The following is a 21055-nucleotide window of genomic DNA, read 5'->3' as shown; positions in this document are numbered from 1 at the left end:
GTTATACGGTTAACTTGTTATGCATGAGCATATATAGACTCACAGAGTAATCACACTATATTTAATCTTTAGTTTTATCATACAATAAAGTCCTTTTTAAGAGAAAAATGTTGGATAGTTAATGTTGTGTGATCGGGATTGTTGGGCAGAAGCTACATTTATGTCCAAGGTCATGGCTGCTGCAAGAAGTTAATGGAGCCAGCGGAGCTTATAACAAAGTTGATTTGTAAGCGAGTACAGAATGAGACACGCCCCTAATTTGAGATTACTAGGTTACTTTCTTCATATAGCAATTAGAGCAACTGCATTTTCTGAGAATTAGAATAACCAACTCAATGCCCTGGCTCTGCAATGAAAACTAAGAATGTGCAGAGGTAATCTTTGACAAACTTTAAATATATTTATTTAACAGAATAACTTAAAACCATAACAAAACTGTTAAACATAGATTAAGCAAAGTCCTAATATGTGTTAGTGTTTTACCCCAAGTGTGCCCCTTTCTTTTGGTAATTAACACAATATTTAACTTACTATAGTAATGATGTTTTAGCTTTCACTATATTTAGTGAACAAATAAATTATTATCCTTTAAGCGGTAAAGCATTAGTTAAAAAATAAAGTACAAATTCATATTATTGATCTATTTAGAAAATTTTGTTTACGTAATTAGTAAGTTAGAAGTGGATATATTAAGTTTCGGCTGTGGCAAATGATGTAGTATATCTATAATCTCCTGTCAGTAAATAAAGTATAAGACAGTAACACGAAAGGTCATTTGGTCATTAGATGTTCATGATTATTCAATTAGAACTGCAACCAGAATTATACTGCAGTCGGTTTTTTTAAACGGAAGGCTGATGATAGGAGTTTGAGAAACATGTGATATTAAGGTATTTAGTATTTAGTAAAACAAATGATGTTGTGTCAGCGTTAAAAAGGTATCTTTCTAGAATGCTCCGAGAAATCCAAGAAGACTCTCTAAACCGAATGGCTGGTTTTGGTTATTGCGACTCCGACCATTGTTTCCTCTAGTTCTTGTTGGTCCTGCAAACAGAATAATTCTAATAACAACCAACCGTACAGAACTCTGTCTTCTATTCTAAGCAAGATTGTTATTGTTGAACTCTGCTGCTGACAAAAAATCTGAACTGTTACAAAAAACAGTTCTGGAGCTAAAAGCAAAGGTAGCTGGAATACGTCATTAATCAAAAATTCATTTATAATTTTATCTGGTGACTAGCTTTTGCGCAAATGAACATTTCTATTTTATTTGTTTAGTTCATAAACAGTCGAAATTAGACAAAAAGCACATCAATATCATGAGAAACTTCATACAGTTATTCCCTTTGTACTATAACATCGCTCTTTACCCAAAGCATGAGTAAAACATTTGTGTTCTTGCTGTTAAATTATAATAAAATATATTTTACTATAGCATGTGTTCTAATTTGTTAGCCCTGAATCTGGCAAAAAGACGGTTATATCAGTTCAATACTTCACACTTTTTTGCTTCGAGTGTTATTTTAAAAAATGATTTCAGCATTTGGTGTTGTTCTCACAAATGTCATTTTTGTAAAATAGTCACTCAAAACTTGCATGACAATTTTTATTTACTCAAAGTCTATATGTTTTCACTTTAAAGCAGTCAATAAATCCTATTATAAGCAAATCAGTTATCAATTATATAACACAAATGATTCACTTACCGCGTCTATTATTGCCATTGTTGTTGCGTCTAAATGTTGCAGGAGATGCAGTGGTCTGAATGGAACCATCCGGGTTTCTCAGGGGTAGATAGCCGGGATCAATTATGCCATTTATTTGTATGTTCTCGTTGTAGCCTAAAAAACAAACATTTGCGTTTATGCAGAAATTACTTTTCATTATTTTCTCTAAGCTTAGTTATAGGTTAAAACTCCACAGCAGACTGTAATTATACTTATGTGTCGGACACCTGGAAGACTGTACAATCTCCTTATTCTTATTTATCAGAGCAAGTGATGCTCTGCCAGCCTGACATAAACTTTTTAAACTTTCCAACATGATTATGTCACGGAAAAGCACAATCCAATAAGCTAACATAATAATATACATAATAGTATAATATGTTATTAATATAACAAACAAGACAAGCGTAAGAAAGAATAAGCAATGCACAAAAATAATTATCATCTTACAAATTCCTAACAAATATTCAAGTCAAGGGTAAGACTAAAATAATTAGTACAATTAATACAACAGTTATTGAAACCATTTAAGATTATCCTTCTATTCCTTATCTACTACCAGTTTCATAACTTGTCGTGGAAAATCATCAGGCGGTTGACTGTAATAGCTTACGAAACTGACTGTAGTGGCTGAATGGAAGACTGACAGACATGTATAACTGTTTTAACCATTGGTATAGGCTTTTAAGTCTTCCAATAAAATTAAATTAAAAAAACTCCAATCAGTAATATAACAAGGAAGAAAAATGTAAGAAAGGATAAGCAATCCACAACATCATTAATTATCTTACTTTTGGTGATTTGGTGAACTATATTCATGGTCTTATAAACATATATACTGCGAACATATAAATCTACAGTATATATTTACCACACCGGCTGATTGCATAAAACTAACTGTAGGCTTATATACAAATAGATATAAATTTATTATCTTGGTATTCCACTAAAAATATCATTTTTTATTCAAGGAAGTTATTTTAGTTGAAAAATAAGCACAATCTGTGCAATATTATGGTAGAATTTTAATTTTACAGGAACTAATACAATAAATTTGTAATGGCTGTTGTTCTTTCAACATGGAACAGTTAAATGTTCTCCAGTTATCAATTAATTACTAATTCACATGATCAGCATTTTCTTTTGGCATGCTAAAAGATAACGCAAGGTCGGCTAACGGTGACAACAGGAATAGCTTTCTGTCTATCTTTTCAGTGTGTAAAGGTATTTTCGAATAGAAATAAAATGTGCTCAGGTTAGACTTCTTAGAAGAATTTTTAGGTAGGAAAAAAGTTGGTGTAAAGCAAAGAAGCTTCGTTCAGAATTTGAGGGTGCTAAAAGTCAGGACTTGTAACAATTATGTTTAGAGATATAATAATTTGGTTTGTGTCAAGTTCTAAATTTTCTTAGACAAATTTGTCAATTCTAGTTATGCACTTTGCAGGTGACTTTTCAAAACAATCCGACAGTTAAATAGTTTTCATTTATTGTCAAAAATGAAAGCTGAGACAACCATATAACTAATTAGATAACATAAGCAAGTAGATCTAAATAAGGTCATCATAAAGAAAGCTTTCTTTGTTTTACTAGCACGAAACTTCAAGTGTTTTGTTTTTATTTTATTTTATAATTAATGCTGCCCAAAGCAATAGCTCTTCTCAATCTTCACGTCAAATATTGACCACTAAAAGAGCTTTTTACAAATACATGTACAACAAAACTGTAACCATTCATGGCTTTAGTGTTCGAAGATAGTATCATAGCATTATTAACAAGTTCCTAGCAGTGTAACAGACTTATAAAATGAACCAAAAAAATTATTTGCTGAAGTTGTCTTTCCTCCTAGTATGTATGAACAGAGAAACAAATAGTATATACCTCCTCGGCCATTAGGAATAAATTCTCCTTGGACAGCCCCAATTGGGTCTCTCTGGCTGTTGAAAACTGTGACACTAAATCTTCTTTCCGAGTTTATAGGTGGTGGAGGGCACACTGTAGGGTAGCAGGCCGTACATGAGCAGGTCACAGGGTCAAAACAGAGTGCTCCTTCCTAATAAACAAAAAGACTTGTGTCAACCGGTTTCTTAAGATATTTTTATACCATAAATTAGTAGAAGGGAAGGTGTCACTATGACATCATCAACTAGAGTATGTTAAGAATTGTAAATCAAAAGTATGTTTTTACACTTATCACAAATGAATACCAGAAAATATCAGCTTAAAAAATTGTTCCACATATCTTCATACCGGAAGAAAACAAGTTTATATTGCAAGTATATTACAACTTAATTTAAGATATTTGCAAGCTAATATAAAAATGAAGTCTATTAAATTAATAAATTTTGTTAATATGTGGTTAATAGGTTCTGATCATAACATCATTTTTAATATCTTTAGACATACATGTAGGTACTTACCCATAAAAGGTTGGCGCTACTCAAAACAGTTCAGAAACTATTTTACTTGTTTAATGTTTTGGTTTTTTGGTCTACAAGTTCAGTTAACTTGAAGCAGTATAAGACAATAAAATATGATCTAGATTTTCTTTTCAAATACAAATTAAGCTAACTCCATATCTGATCATAACTTGGGTCACCATGCAAATAGACAGTGAGTTAAGAAACATGACATTAGCTCACCTGTTGACTCACGGGACACCTGCTAAAAGCACCTGGCAAGCCATTCATTAATGTCATGTAGTATCTGCAGCCTGTGTGTGGAATCAGGACCCTCCTGTAGTATTATAAAGTATCACATGACATGTCAGAAAGTGATTACACAAGCATGATGAAACAAAAAGAAGCATTACTTGCTTATTCATCTTTACTTAGTGTTGTCTGATATTACTAAGCTAGCTAGTAGGCAAAGGTCACTCACTTAAGGTTTCCATTGAGGCAGTGATGTCCATATGTTCGGCCTTCAACGGTTATTTCTCCTTGATCTAAATTTGCTGCAAAATCAAGATAACACTGAACTGCTTCCTCCTAGCCAGAAACCACAGACATGTTACAGCTTCATAGGTCATTGTTCCAAGTTTTAAATGTAAGCACGCTTCACATGTTTAAAGACATTATTTTATTTAAGCAAAACACACAAATTTTGATGACTGTGTTATAAGTCTTCAGTGGCCAACTGGCAAAGTAAGTTGCAAGCAAAACCTTATTTCTAATGCTCTTTGTCAAACATCAAAAGCCATCATCTCATATTTTAGTTGAGAAAGTGTTCTATGACAGGCAGTTTGTTATATAAACTCTCAAAATATGTTTCAAATAATCAGTCATTTCATGTTATGCTAGTTCGTAGCAATATTATTTTATAAATATTTTTTATATTTCACTAATACTTGCTTGGAAATTAATAAAACCCAAATCGGGGAAAAAATAAAAATTATTTTATTCAATAAAATATTTTATGGTGTTTTACAATTTTACCTAATCTAGAACTCCAATAGAGCTGTTAATAAGATTCGATATCGGCATTGTTATAATTTAGGGTAAAATTATCACAGTAACTAGTAGAGGTATTTATGAAACTTGGGCTCTACTTCTAACTGAGTCAGTGTTTGATGAAAAAAGTACATAGTAAAACTATTGGAGTATTTTAGATAGTTATTGATACCTACTGGTAGCTATTTTACTCTTTTGACTTAGGATTAAATTATTTACAGCGCTCCTTTAGGCCTATGTATGTACATGAGTAAGTCCATGTTTTTATTAAAGGAGGGGCTGTAGGACAAAAAAATATTCAAGTAACAGCTTTGTAAAACACATTTTCATTTTAAATACATGCTGAACTATAGAACTGCAAGTGAAAATAACCTGGCTGTGTCGTGGTTGTGGTTCTTGGAAGCGTTGTAGTTGTTGGTGTAGTTACCGGAGGCCGCGTTCTCCGCCGCACAGTTGTTGCAGCAGTCGTTGGAGGTCGAGTAGCGCGTCGTGGCGCCTGAGTTGATCTAGTGGTGGTTGGTCGGGTGGTAGTAGTGGTGGTAGTCGTTGTGGATGTTGTTGTAGTTGGTCTAGGAGTAGTGGTTGTTGTTGTAGGTGTGGTAGTCGTTGTCGTGGGTGTGGTAGTCGTCGTTGTGGGTGTAGTAGTTGTCGTTGTGGGTGTGGTAGTCGTCGTTGTGGGTGTGGTAGTCGTCGTTGTGGGTAAGGCAGTTGTGGTAGTTGTAGTGGTTGGTGCAGCAGTAGGGTTTGGCTGTTCTGGGTCTCGAGCAGTAGTATTATTGCCAAAAGGATTCATGAAGTCTACATCAGCCTGTGCTCCAGCTGGCCTACCTGATGCCCGAAGTCTAGCCTGTGCATCAGGACTTAGCGTATTACTAGCGTGTTGAGTAGGCTCACCGACTCCTGGAAGTTCGTTAGATGGCACAGCACGGTTTTTAGGCATTCGGTTGAACTGTTCAAACATAACAGCGGAAAGAGGAATATTGAGGATTTTATCTGGCTGTCTATTTGGCTGGGCTCCAGTCAGTTCGTCCACATGTTCAGTAGGGTCAGCATTTACAGCAGGAGATGTAGTCTCTTGTGCAGGTTGTTGCGCATCACTAGCAAACGCATTGTTTCCTGGACCTATCAAAGAAAACAGCGTGATATTAGGCTCCAAATTATAAAACCATTGTTTTTGAGTTTGCAAAGTCTGTCCTTCAGTAGTATGTAAGAGCACTAAGATGTTAGAGCACAAAAAGAACCCTTAAACTCGCCTGTTTGATTGGGGAACTTTTAAATGTTCTAAATGTTTTTATGATTTTGCGGAAAGATCACGTAATTATAGATCAGCAAAACAGGTTTAACATCAGATGGAGACAAGAGAGGTTCTCAGTAATGGTCATCCCCATAACAGTAGGTGTAAACTCTACTTACAAAAAGGTACTCAGTGATACTGTGTTAAAGTGTAATAAGCAGAAATATTATGCTAACATAGTGTGGAGGATGCCAGCTGACCTCGAGCGCAGCCAAAGAGCTGGCCACAGCATCACCCGGCTGGCAAGGAAATGGCTCGGTCTGGCCAAGCTTAGAGAGAAACCGATAGACTCTATCAGACTGAGAGAAGAAAGAACCGGCCAGGCTGAGAGAATGACCGGCCGGCACTAGGAGAACCAGTCAGCTACCAGGCCTGCACTAGGAGGACCAGCCGAACTCGGAAGAAAAAGGTGGAACTTCTCGCTATGTAAGGAAACCACCTGGCACCAACAGACCAGAGCACAAGAAAGCCTCACAGAAAACAGTGAAGCTTTCTCGTGCTATATATATTAATCAATGTATATGCACATACATTGATTACACAATACATTTATTCACAATTATATCTTTTACAATCGAATAAAGCGGCTAGTCTTAAGTGGAGCAGTAAGGGGTGGGTCCTTGCAAATCCTTTACAATGCTTAGTGTAAGTGATTAGCAGCAGGAATCCAGGTTTCCTTGCTAGTTCTTACATGGTGTTTCTTTGTCCAGATATTTAATGAGTCACGAGATCCTAAGTTTCTGTTGTTGGGAGAATGTAACGTACAACAGTCTGTCCTAAGAAAATTGTTTCACTAATCAGTTTTAGTTTTTAAAGAGGCTCAACTGCCCATGATGCTAGATGGGTTGGGTGATACAGCAAAAGTAAAACTATTCTAAATGATATGAAAACAATTTAGGAAGGCTGGTGATCCTTAGCAAGCTTACTTACATAATTTATAGATTTTATCATGTGGAATACTATTTTAAATATGTTTGAAAATCAGATTTAAATTGCCTTCATTATTTTGTGTATAATATAATTGCAAACTTGTTTGAAAACATCAATTCGCATCTTGAAACCTTGATACCAACTTATCATCTGGTTATGTCTTATAATAAACATCATAAACCTTTTATTACACTCACAAGGCTAAGCTTCGGCAGGCAATTGATTCATTATAAAATAATCTAAATGATTTATTAATATATATAATAACACAGGCTATAGTCCTGTGTATTCTCACCTAGAAGAGCTTCTAGCCTTTGTCTCTCGTACTCTTCGCTTGTTATTGAGGGTACGGAGACGGCCTCCCATGCTCTGTTTCTAGAGTCTACTAGTGTGAGACTACAAAACAAAAAATTGGTTTGTGACCTTCAAAAACTAAACAACTTCAAACCTAAATCCCTACAGTTGGCAAAAATGTGATGGGGCAAAAGAGAAAGAGTAAAAAAGTGTTAAAAATGTGTTTCACTCATTATGATTATCTGTAGATATAAAGACAATCAAAAAAATAAATATTAAAATAAAGCATTCAGACTCTTTTAGAGTGTCTTTCACATGGAACCTGAGTGCTCAGTAGCCATTTATTTATCATGATCGACTTCCTCTATAATCTATGATCAAAAAATTTACTTACCGAGGAAGATCATGTTTTTATTTGCAATAGCAAAAGAGTTTTCTTCATTAAAAGCGGTAACTATTTATATCATTTCATAAAAATTTGTTTGGTAATAAATATAATATTTTAGCACCATGCCAAAATATTACCATCTACCACACGGTGTCTTCTTTTTTTCGAACTTATTTAATAATTTATATTTTAGTCAATAGAAATTAAGTTTTCATATTTTATTTACTACAGCAGATGGTGTTACTGTATGCCAGTGTGTGGCATACAGTAACTGCAATAACATGAGTCATCGTTGACTATGCATGTATGTAAACAAGCTCTCAAAGATTGAGTATGACGTCTGCTGAGCTTACTGCAAGCAGAGGCTGTGGTGTTTTTAAATGCCATTGTCACACAAACAATGGCTTTGTGATATTGGCTGAACATGTCCAAGTCCAGCGGCAAGGGTACCTCAACCACTGGAGACATGCCTAATTGCAGAGAGCAATTTAAGTTTGGAGGTCATTCTTGTTACCATCAGTGGCCCTTTTTGGGAATCAAATCCCAACCTGTTATTTGCATGTCAGGCATACTACTACTAGGCTACAGCTGCTTCCCATGATGACTAGATGTTTAGCAATATAACTAAATCAGCCAGTGCTAATTTATATGCCACAGAGTTATTTCTAGTTGTCTCTGTTGATAACATACATTCTTACAATTATCAGTTGTTTAGGTCGCATGACACCATTTCCTACCATGCTGTATGTTTGGTGTGTTATCCTTCATTTCTTCTTATTCCGAATACGGCGTTAAAGCTTTTTGCTTTACCTACTTTTTAGCTATGTTATTGACCATATTTATTATGGGTATATTATTATATTACTATATGTTATATATATATAGTATTATTATAGTACTATAGGTTATGTTTTATTATAGTGCACAATTTAAAAATTCCATTCAATTTAAAATCACTATGATGAATCTTACTGATATCAAATAAACATTTCCTATGAAGGCTTTTAAAGGATATAACATCATGCAACATATTTGATAAGGTAGCCATTGTAGTACATATTATATAATATATACTATGTACTATAGTGGCTAGTACTATATACTAATATAATATAGTATATTATATTAGTATATTATATAGTATATATATAAGTATATATATAGCCACTATAATTCAAAGATCTAATAACGCTAAAGGCTGGTTCATGCTGTATAGGCGTATGTCAGTATTGTCCTCTATTGGCGATTATTAATCGCCAAGAATATGTCCACCATAAATCAATGACATTGAATAGGCAACGCGGATTTGTCGTAAAAGATTGCAGATGTCACACTTTTCAGATAGTTCACCGAGCATCCCCAACAGCCTTAGCAATGTGCACCACTTCAGCATTAGTGATTGACCGTAGCAGGTTGCTCGATATATACTTTCTTTTATAACAGTTGCTGCAGTACTAGCATTCCATCGCTCTGCAGCCCCATTGTATAATGAGACAGACTAATGGCTGATGTAATTATGGGTCGGTTTGAGATACTGTGAATATTGTTATCACAGACGATCACTGAAGTGCTGTGTGATTAACATCAGCGTATGGCGATATGGTGTGTACCAGCCTAAACGAAAGTTTTTGTTGGATGTTAAACCACAGCTATGTAATGACTGTAACTGAGATGATATCTGAGTATAGTTTAGTGAATATGTAGGAGTTGAAGACGAGGCAACATATCGTATCTCCTTAACCCAGCAGGCACTAATCTTTTAGAGATTAACTCTAATCCTGGTTAAATAACTTAACGCCAGTCTCTGGCCTCCTCTTACTCAGTAAGCAACTATTTTCACTCACGCTTCATTTAGTTTAAGAGATGCCAAATTCATCTATTTATAGTCTGGGTTCTGAGGCTTGAGTTTTACCACGAAGTATCATTCCTACAGATTGTGAAAAGACGAAAACACATTCTCATTTTTAATAGACTTGAAAACACTTTTACGGTTGGCCAGTTTTGGAGATACCATAGCAAAACCAGCCCATATTCATATAGTTTGAAATGATGGTAGGAATCTAGGCTAAATCTACCAGCTCAAGTTTAAGTTCTATCGACGCACTCGTAAAAACCGTAAATAAAACAAGGAAGTACTCAGTTGAGTTGCAGTGAGGAAGCAATTCCTATTTTGCTGTTTGCTCCTCGTTTACCATATTGCTCATATTCACCATATTATATACGCAACTCCAACTAAAATCTCGAACATTGACTCACTATGCGACCTGCTGACGTCAAAATCCTCAAGTGATAATGATTATATTGTAATTTTTGAATTGAAAACTAACTTAAATAGCAATAAATACAAAAAATATTTTATGTAGCAGGTAATAGATGTAGGTGAGATTTAAATAAAAATTTATTGAAAATTTTTTAATTTTAATAAAAAAAATTTAATTGTTCAGAAGGTACATGTAGTTGTTCTAATAAAGTCATGTGATTGCAGACCAAAGCTCATTTTTCTATCTGGTGATTGGTTGATAGACAAACTCTTTATTTTAATCTAACAACAATGCTGCTACTCACTAATCAAGTAACTCAAGCCTCTTTTTTATTATCACTCGACAATGAAAGATTAGTTGACCTTCAACGTACCGTCAACAGTGCACCATGTTAAGTGTTTACTGTTTATGGCATAATTCGGAAATAAATCTATTTGAAATAAAATGATTGCCAACAAAGTAATATATAATATATATACAGTATACAAAATTGCACAGCTCATCACACAACTTATTGCAAAAAGTTTAACAGAGCCAGCTTTGTTGTCGATAGCTGGGGGGGTTAACAATTGTTATTGGATACTCCATGATATGTTTAGACCCTATACCCATAGAGACTAACCATACTCTATACCTGCTACACTCTAAACTCTTAGAGTGTAAGTCAGGGTTACATATTAAAATCAAGTTTTTAACACTGTTGTCAACAATAATAATTGAAAAGGTAATCGCTGTGGACTAGAAAACAAAGGGAGTCAGAAAGATTGTCAACATTCCTGTTTTTTATGATTACATGCTAAAAACAGTAGGTCTCAAAGTTATACTATATCGTTGCACCTTTTCCAGACTAAGCAAGCGGTTAGATAGATGCATTTCAAGATTTTTTTGAGGGGACCACAGCATGCACTTCAAGGTTTGCATCAAAAAAATAGGCCTGATAATCTTCGAGTTCATATAGCAATTCCAGTTTAGTATGAGTGAAAAATATTGAAAACAGAAACTTATGAGTGAAGAAATTTGGAAGTTAAAATAAACATTTTTTAATATTAGAAGAAGTACAAGCTATTTTAATAAATTCCACTTTGCCACGGTGTGTCTGCCTGTTGGTCCAGATAAACAATATGTGTGTTTACTAAACCGAACTCCATCTGGTCGTGGAACAAGCTTCTTAAACACCCACCTGCTGACTATCTGATTAACAATTTAAAAAGTGCCACGCATCACAAGGCTTACTACGAGTCATAAATAAATTCATGACGTAAAATATTACTTACCACCTATAATCATATATAATATTTTTATATACATATATAATATAGGCCTACCTATATATGTATATACCTATATACCTACATTGTATTATACAATGAATGAATTATACATTATAATAGATATACATACGTTGTATATACCATATGTATGTTATGCATAAATTATATATATAACTATATACCAGTATATTTTAATTATGCTATATATAATTAATAACACATAATTAATTTAATTAATTATGTGTAATTAACTTTATATCATTATATGTATATGAAAATATATGCAAATATGAACTTCATTGGAACAAATCTCTGTTGATAACGTTTTGACAGCTGTACGCTAGGAAAAAAGATACAGTTAAAATTAAAAAATACCATATATATTTCTGCTAAAAACCTTGGCAATGATAAATGACTATGTGTAGAAGCTGCCAGGTCAAGTCTAACCATTTATAATCTGGCCATCCAAGCAGTCAGAGTTGCAGTAATTCAATAGATAGTGACAGGCACAAACTGGTGTTCATGATGGAACTCATTTATCAAGTGTGACTAGAATACTTTCATTCTTAGCCGAAGTGCGCTAGAAAGAATATTATGCAAAATTAACTCTTACTATTACTGTGTAAAATGTTTTGTTTTAGAGGTATATTTTAGTTTATGAACTTTCTGTTACTACAACCTTCAATTCATTATCCCTGCTCCTCCACAATACTATTAGATTACCAACTTTTAAAACACTTTTGCTTAACTTACTCAATAGTTCCTGATTTCTGTCTATTCATTGTTTTTTTGGCATGTAACGAAAAACATCATTTTGCTTATGATTACAAGTGTCAGTAAAAAGTTATACATTTGAGCAGATACTTCATTGAGGTGCAAACTGGAAAAACTACATTATAAAGCTGTACCTTATACCCTTAGATGGAAGCTGTATTATATATAAACAAATATAGTGGTGATCATTATTAAGGGATTGCTTAAAAAAATATCATATTTGTTATTAATTTGTAGTTTGTTACATATTTATTGGATGAATTATGGCAATATGCACGTCAATAGAATGCTAAGGATGTTCTACAACTAAATATCATTATTGAAAATTATATTATATTTGTCGTTTTAGCCTTTTTTGGCATAATGTAGCAGTATCTGCATATTATGACAAAATCCCAATAAAAATTAATTTTATATTAGTCAACAGTATTTGATAAAGTTAACATTGTTTGTGAACATAAATCAACATAATGACAGGAAAGTAAATTAGTGACCTTTTAAGTATTAGTAACATTTTAATATTCAGTTGGCTAGCTCTTATTGTCAATCACAGGATGGGATAAAATGGGTGCCTAAAAAATAGATTATATTTCTTGAGAATACTTTTGGTGGCAGACAGAGAGTCTACAAAACTTATTTCTCAAATATGTGTAGTATGTATGGTCTGAGATAATAAAGTGAGTTTATGCCATAATTGACAAATAACACTGAACAAAATTGCTAGCTTTGCCAATAATGTTGATTACTGTGGTGAGCGAACAGTGAAAGCAGAGAGTTCCCATCAACTGCACACAGTAGCTGTGTCTAGCTCCAGTAGTAGCAATCAGCGCTATCAACCAATCATCTGGTCATAATCAGTTTAACCTAACTGAATGTCCGTGGAACTAACCTGGTCATAGCTAAAGCTAATCTTATAAGGTTACTAAGGTTTGCTGGACTGAAGGTTGAAGAGAATTAAAGGCAATGACATTAGATGGATTATCCTGCTAGTGTAGCCTCGCACACACACTCACACACCAGCAGACACCAGCGGACACCTGCCCTTAGTTGTCACAAACAGTGATTCAATAAATAATTATTCACATATTCGCTAATGTTTATTATACACGAGGTTTTTAGACTTGTATTTGCAGATAAAATAGTTGATTTGATGAAAATGATTCAAAAGATATTAATTTATCTTTTATTTTTAGTAACTACTAAATGTAAGCCCGGTATTGCGCAGAGTTTATTTCATATTCAATCAGAAAGTCTGTAGGTGGGTGTTTGAGAGGCTGGTTCTCAGGGACCAGACAGATTTTTTAATCAAATATTTTTGGCACCTTTTCGAAAGGCAGGAAGCATATGTGTCGATGAAATTGGCCAAACAATGTTGACACTTACTTTTTATACAGACTAACAAACCCTTTATATAATGACAAAGTGAGCAGGTGTGGCTTAGTGGTCCAGAACGCCTGACACACAAACTACATGTTGCGGGTTCACTTTTCTACAAATGCCCACTGGTGGGGTCCGCAACGATATCGAACCTTAAAATGCTCTCTGCAACTGGACATACCTGCAGTCGGCAAGGTTCCCATGCCACTGGACTTGAATATGACCAGCCAAGATTACAGAACCATTGTATGTGTAACAATGATCGCAGAAATCTCACACCCTCTGCTTGCAGTGAGATAAGCAGACATCATACTCGATATTTGAGAGATTTCCTGCTTGTTATTTTTTATAATGACTAAGAGAGATTTATCAGTGTTTACCCAGTTATTATAAGTTTTAAGAATCAACTAATCATTATCTCATCAAACTACCCAGAGCCTTGCACCACCATTCCACACTTGATTAACAGACATATTTAGCTCAGCTCCAAGCAAAGCAATCAAACGCTTGATTAGAGTTTATTAGATAAATTCATGATGTTAATAAAAACCATAGGATGAACAATTTTTGACAAACTATTTTAAACTCTGGTTGTTATCAACGAACTCGAGTAGGTTATATAAATAGCGTTAAAGTAAGAGATTCATTGACGATGCGGAAAATGAAATTCGTTTAAGTTACCTTCTTTATTTTTTATACATTACTAGTATGCCAACAGTTCCTGATCTCCTTGAGAGATTGCCATGTGTAATAACTACAGACAATAATGTTTATATGTATTATTATTTCGTGACTGAGTGGTACAGTTGATAAAATGCCTGCCGGGCAAGCCAAATATCTGGGTTTGATTTCTGTGTGAGGCAATTTTTTACTAAAGCTCTTATCGTGGCTTTGGATAGACAGACAGGCTCTTAATACAGTAAAAATTACTTTATTGGAAATTATTTCATTTTAGAAAGAAATGTTTCCTAATTTACGCTATTTTTTCAAAAAACTTTGCCTTAGAAGAAGTTTTTGTGTCTTTGAAAAGAAAATACTTATATTCAATTTTACAAGTATAAAGCAGAGACAGTTAAGAATTATCCAACAAATTTTTGTTTAACTTAAAGCAGAAGTTCCTTCTGCGGACAGTTAAAACATCTATTAAACAAGAAGGTTGAAGAATGCGTTTAACTCTCCTTGTTAATATCCGCAGTTGAGAGTTGATGGAAGTCTTTAGAAATATGCTTAATCCATGGTAGATGTGAATAGTCATGGTAAAATGAGATAATCTTTGAATACTTCTTTTTTTACTAGTCATGATTACGAAGGAAGGCAGAGACTTGATTCCACAACAGGAACCGCTGCGCAGTAGGGTGAAAAGAGATTGCAAGCTATAACAGCACTAGATTATTCACAGTTCAACAGTTGGTTTATCAGTGGTATTATTGCTAAAATAATTTTGTTACATTGTGTTGTATTATATTGCATTATAATGTTTAGCAGATTGTTGTATTTTATCATACTCTATATTTGAATTTTGCATATTATATTACTTTATAATTATGACATATTATATTACTGTAAATTATGTTTATAACATATTAGCTACAAAATATTACTCTTCTTTCTGTTAAATGATGTATATTAAAATATTACCCTATTTCATATTATACTGTATTATGATAAATGATCTCGTATAGCTATATTTTATATTATGTTAAATATATTATATCCTATTTATCATAATTATTATAATAATTGTGTAAACTACTTGACTAGCTGCTTTTACACATACGTATCTTTGAGAGATCTTGTTCACCTGTTATCACACATGCTTCTTTAGACATGTAATACCAAGTGCACACTTACACGCAAGTAGGTTGCTTTGTGGTCAAGTCCAAGCCCAAACTGTTGAACCAAAGGCCTTCAATCCTACTTTTGGCGCTTCTGTCTGTGCTGACGAGTGCTTGGCCTATAAATATCATTAAGAATTTATTCCTGTGGTATTATGCTTTGTCACATCTATTGTTGGCTTTCATTATATGAACAGAAGCTTGCCAACTTACAGTAGATAATATATGATCACAGATTCAATCATTCAGATTGTGAATGCAGAATTGTAGAGCGGCAGAGCAAGAGTTCAGATTTTATGAACATGTTTAAGAGGAATCTGTGAGAGCCAAGGCTTAAGCACTGTGTGTCTCAACTTTACTTATGGTAACATCTAGCCTTCGAGAGCCAAAGCTAAGAGTCTCTAGGACCCAAGGCTAAGACACTTCTGGTCCAAATTTTACTAGATCACATCTAATAAAGTTGTAGTTTTATGATGCTCAAACTAACCAAAAATTATTATTTTTACCACCAAAAAGGTTTGTATTCTTGGTCTAGTTTTAGATGAATTTCAAAATAGTTTCAAATTTAGACAAGAAAGTTTTTTCAATGCAAGTCTTCAGTTAATTCAGAGGTCATGATTGAAGGTGGTTAAAAATAAACCAAGTCAGGAAGATAAAATAGACACAAAGGAAATAATATGATATTATTCCACAGGAAGCCATTTATTACATATAGTTGCACATTCCTTCCTATAAATGGGGTGAAAGACTTTGATGAAGGCTGACTAATGACAGCTGGTAAAATATTACATGAACTTTTATAACAGATCTGGCAAGTGATAATACCCAAACGCTTTGATGAGTTCTGGTCACCAGACCCTTATATGCATATTTATGTGTGTAGTTACCGGTACTAGAGTAGAGAAAGATCGCTAGGAGACGAGAGTGAAACGACTGTAAACTAGCTTAAGTGTATTTAGAATAGCATCATCCTTTTGTGTGAAACATAATCCTCTCCAAGGTCGATGAGCTTGGTATGGGCCATAGAAAATATGTAACTAGTTTTCCAAACCATCTTTAGCGCAAGTTCTTTAGAATGCAGAGCAAGAGTTCAGCTTTTATGAACGTTTTTAAGAAGCATCTGTGAGAGCCAAGGCTTAGACACTTTGGGTCCCAACTTTACTTATGGTAACATCTTGTTTGTGGGAGCCAAAGCTAAGAGTATCTGAGACCCAAGGCTAAGACCCTTCCTTTCCCAACTTTACTAAATTAAATTTAGTAAAATAATAGGTGTATCTAGCAATTTAATTTGTCTATATTCAATTTTCATTTGTTTCAAGTACATGTGACTATAGGTTCAGCACATGTTAGAGAGTTACAGGTACTAACAAAAGATTTTAAGCTATATTGGTGAAGTTTAAAAGTGCCAAACTCGAGGACATAATAATGGATCTAGTTACTGGTGGTTGGTTTATAGGAAGTTGTAAAGCATCAAGAAGGTTATCAATAGCTTCTTACCGTTGCATCCGACAGCAAAGCGATCTCCGTCATCAGGACTGAGAAACATACCGGAAGAAGAATTAGTAATGAAAACTTTGACCATTACATCTGTGATGTCAGCTCCATCTTCAGCTTTGACTGTCACTACATAAAAACCAATTGTGCAGTTAGTATTATTTTCCAGTAAACTAGAAAAACAATCTCTATGGTAACAAGTTAATTTTTAAACTAAAAACAGCCCATTGAGAAATCTTCTTTACCGAAATGTTAAAGTGCACAAACATGATTTTATTATATTGTATTTTATATATAATATAGATAATATATATTATATTAAGATACCAAGTTCTTTCTGTAGTACTTTATTTCTGTGTTTTATGCCTGCTAAACAATAAAGTTTAATAATAACTTGAATTAATGTGATATTTTGATATGAAAATTGTGATAGTGAATTTTAGTCCACCTTTCAGTTATATTTTGTTTTCACATTAATCATGCACGCTATTTAACATTTACATTTTCACACTAAAAAATATTAAATTTATTATTTAAATAAGTTAATGGTAAACACTGAATAGGTCCAAGGCAAGTTTAAAACAATGTTAGATATCAAAGTTGACATATACATAACATGGTCTCAAGTCCTTGCCTCGCAAACAGCAAGTCAGAATCAACTGTCAGAAAAACTTCTAGTGAAGGCAGATGCATCATGCAATTTTAAATTGGTCGGTCTCGCCAGTAAAGTGTAGTTGGTTTTAAACTTATGGTACATCAGTTAACAGGTGATTTCTCATGTAGCCGCGCCTACAATGATTCCCTCTTTCTGATGTATTGACACTGCCTTTTTCTGATACACAAAGCTCCAGCAAAAGAAGTGGATGGTCAGTGCAAGAGCCAAACACTTTTTTGTATTCTCGAAGACTTATATATACATATACTAAGTGAATGTCCGCCCTGGCATTGCTCGAGTAAGAAAAATGTTTTTGCACAGAAAATATATTCTTACACAACATATAGGCCTACAACATTTACCATTCCAACTTCTAAATGAAGGTGTTTTGTTTATTTTTTGTGTACTGTGTTTCTTTCTGTGTACTGTGTTTATTTCTGTGTACTCATACTGTAGCGGCTGCAGTGCCTACTACAAATCTATACTGATTGCAATTCTTGCTGCCCATATGAGTTTAAGCATTTTTCTTCATATAATGGCATGTCTTTTCCTTCTGGTTTGGCTTCATGCATAGCGGTAGCTGCAGGGTTAAGCGTGAAGCCATGAAAGATTATCATGTGTAATAAGTATGTGCCCAATTTATTCTATAGTATAGCCAGTTGGACTGCGTGAAACCTTGGATTAATGCTTGTCTGCAGAACTGGAAGTTCTGAGTTTAAATCCAACTTTTGATTCCTAAAAGTTTATCACTATAGCTGGACACGCAGACAGACAAACAGGCAAGCATTGAGATTCATACATACTCATTGTTCTAATTCAGCATTGTCAGCCATGACAGAGCCTGCCTAAACCACCACTATTTTACCACTGCAGACCCAGCTGAACTATGGTAAGGTTGAAAATGTCTGTATCTGCATTAAATCTATTCCAAGCTAACGTAAAGTGTAAAGGAGAGTAGAGAGGGTGTTTGTTTTTCTCACCATCAATCGTTGTTGTGCTTCGAACGCAAGTCACTTCATGAGGTAGGGCTGAGTTGGTGATGACAAACGAGTGGCCACTCTTTAAACCCATATTGGCGCAGTCAATAGTTGAAGACTGAGTCTGCTGTCCACAGACTACAGCAATTAAACCCAATATCCATACTCCAGCATACATCTGAAAAAGTGTCATACTTTTTATTTAAATGAGTTTTCATACAGAATAAACTACTAGTTATATATGTGAATAATAAACCACAGAGTTGTCAAGGTCACAGATGTTTATCTCCTGTTAAGGTGGTCTCTAAAGCGGCATTCAGCCAGAAACATTCACATGCTGGATTGACAAAGTTCATTTGAGCAACTGAAATTTGTACCAGTAATGGCTAAAGGCTGAACAGGCAGAACTGAACTGGGCTTGGTGTTGTTAATTTGTTTTCAACAGAGCAAATATTTTGAGAAAATGATATTAAACAAAAACCTAGTAGAGCTGTACATCAATTCAGTACGACAAGCAACTTGTCTTAAGTTGGCCATGGGAAGGTGTGATTGGTTTTGACAGTCCGCCATAGTGCTCTTTGGTTTGAAGAGTTGTCAAATTTTTTAACCTTTTCAATTTTTTGAAAGAATATCAAAATATTTAAATGGCATCTTCTACAAATCAACCAGTTTTTTCCACCATATGGTGTTAAGAAAGAAAAACCCAGAATCTAAACAGATTGAAGTGTTGATGCAAAAAATAATTACTGTACATAGAAGAAATGGTATTGATGGAAGAGCTACAAGTAACTGTGATTACTTAACTGCCCACAAGTAGGAAGAAACCAAAATAAACACAGATGCAGTTTAGCAAACATCAAGCAGTTATCTCAAGCTAGCAAAGAGATCTCAGCTGTAGGCTCTAACAATAGGTGAACTTCTGACCCAAATAATGTAACTAACTTGTTCTATTTGAACTTATTGGCCTATAACACCTAAATGCAGTCAAACCTGAAAGGGCTAAGCGGAGGTATATAGAGGTGATATAAAGACATACCTTGTCAGTTGAGATCTGTTGTGACAGTGAGCTCAAGCATATCTCATAGCTAATCTCTGCACCATTCACTTAATCCTCTCATTTACTTATATTGACGTAAAGCTTAGCCTTAAGTCTCAATTTCAAAAGCCTTTGAGGGTGTATTTACCACAGTGAGAGAATACTGTTGCAAACGGAACTTAAGCTATAAGAGGCAGATGATAGATTATAGATTAGCATATCTGTCGATATCCAAGCCTTCCTCGCTCTCTGGCTAATGGAGTGTGAAGCTTTACCAAAATGTTTTAAGTGTTATTCTAACAAATGAATGACATGTCTTTTTTTCTGAGCACAGCTACAAGAATAAGCAACACTAATCTTATGAGATTTAAAATTGACGGATGTTAGGAAACATCATTTTAATCTGCCAAAATCTATCATTAAGAGTGTTTTGATGTGTAAGTAAGAATGGAATCGCACTAAAAACGTGTAAAAAAATAAGCACTATTTTATGAGCAAATTTGCAAGTATTAAGCCTTCAGCATAGCGTTGGGTTAGGGAACATAAGGTTTACATAACCTTATGGGAATGATAAAACTATTTGCTCATTTTTCACTGTTGATTTTTTAATGACAGCTATTAATCTATAAATATGCATGTCAGTGGTTGTCTGTCTGTAGTCTGTCGTTCGGCTGTCCAGCTATAGTGATTAAGTTTTAGGAACAAAAAATCCACTTTGCACTGAATTTTAACTCGGAACCTCTTGTTCAGCAGACCAACATGCAAATCCATCACACTGTCCTTACCACACTATGGAATAATAGAGCACAAACTTACGCATCGCTTGCGAAAATACCATCCCGTTTCATATCATGAACTTTGCTTTGAGTTTATGATTGGGTTAAAAATCCTTACGCGTAGCGTAGTTCAAGCTGGCTTCAATGTTGAAGGACACGGCTATTATTATAGTAAGTTACTAGCTTTAATAGCATAAGTCTCTCAAATTCATTAGGTAATTGTTTTATTACCCTCAGTATTCTGGGCATTCATCTAGTTTACTTGAAAATTAAAATTGAATTGATCCATAAGCATTTGATAACTATTTGTGAGATATATCAAACCCAAACTCTAAAAAGTGTCAACAGATTCTAATGCAAGTTTATAAACTGGAATTATCTGTATATTTAAGTTCTTGGGTCGTTTTCTCTCTCTCCCCTCTCTCTCCTCCCTTTCTCTCTTCCCCCCCCCCCCCCCCTCTCTCTCCCTCTCTCTCTGCCTCTCCCTATCTTTCTCCCTTTTTCTCTCTTTCTCTCTCCC

The 21055-nt window shown here is 34.4% G+C and overlaps 1 protein-coding gene across 1 annotated transcript; it reads right to left on the bottom strand.

Moving 5' to 3' along the window:
• Positions 1-386: 386 nt before the first annotated feature.
• Positions 387-18897, bottom strand: LOC137401694 (uncharacterized). Its single transcript, XM_068088153.1, has 10 exons — positions 18727-18897; positions 17095-17220; positions 15614-15716; positions 7693-7793; positions 5546-6295; positions 4605-4677; positions 4367-4460; positions 3606-3777; positions 1707-1841; positions 387-1044 (listed from the first exon to the last, which is right to left on the bottom strand). Exons 1-10 carry the CDS (start codon positions 18815-18817, stop codon positions 947-949), a joined length of 1743 nt encoding a protein of 580 aa, XP_067944254.1. The 5' UTR covers positions 18818-18897; the 3' UTR covers positions 387-946.
• Between the last annotated feature and the right edge of the window lie 2158 nt (positions 18898-21055).

This window comes from Watersipora subatra, chromosome 8, assembly GCF_963576615.1.
Source record: "Watersipora subatra chromosome 8, tzWatSuba1.1, whole genome shotgun sequence".
NCBI lineage: Eukaryota > Metazoa > Bryozoa > Gymnolaemata > Cheilostomatida > Watersiporidae > Watersipora > Watersipora subatra.
Note: the sequence above shows the minus strand (reverse complement) of the source record. Positions and strands in the feature narration are given on the sequence as shown.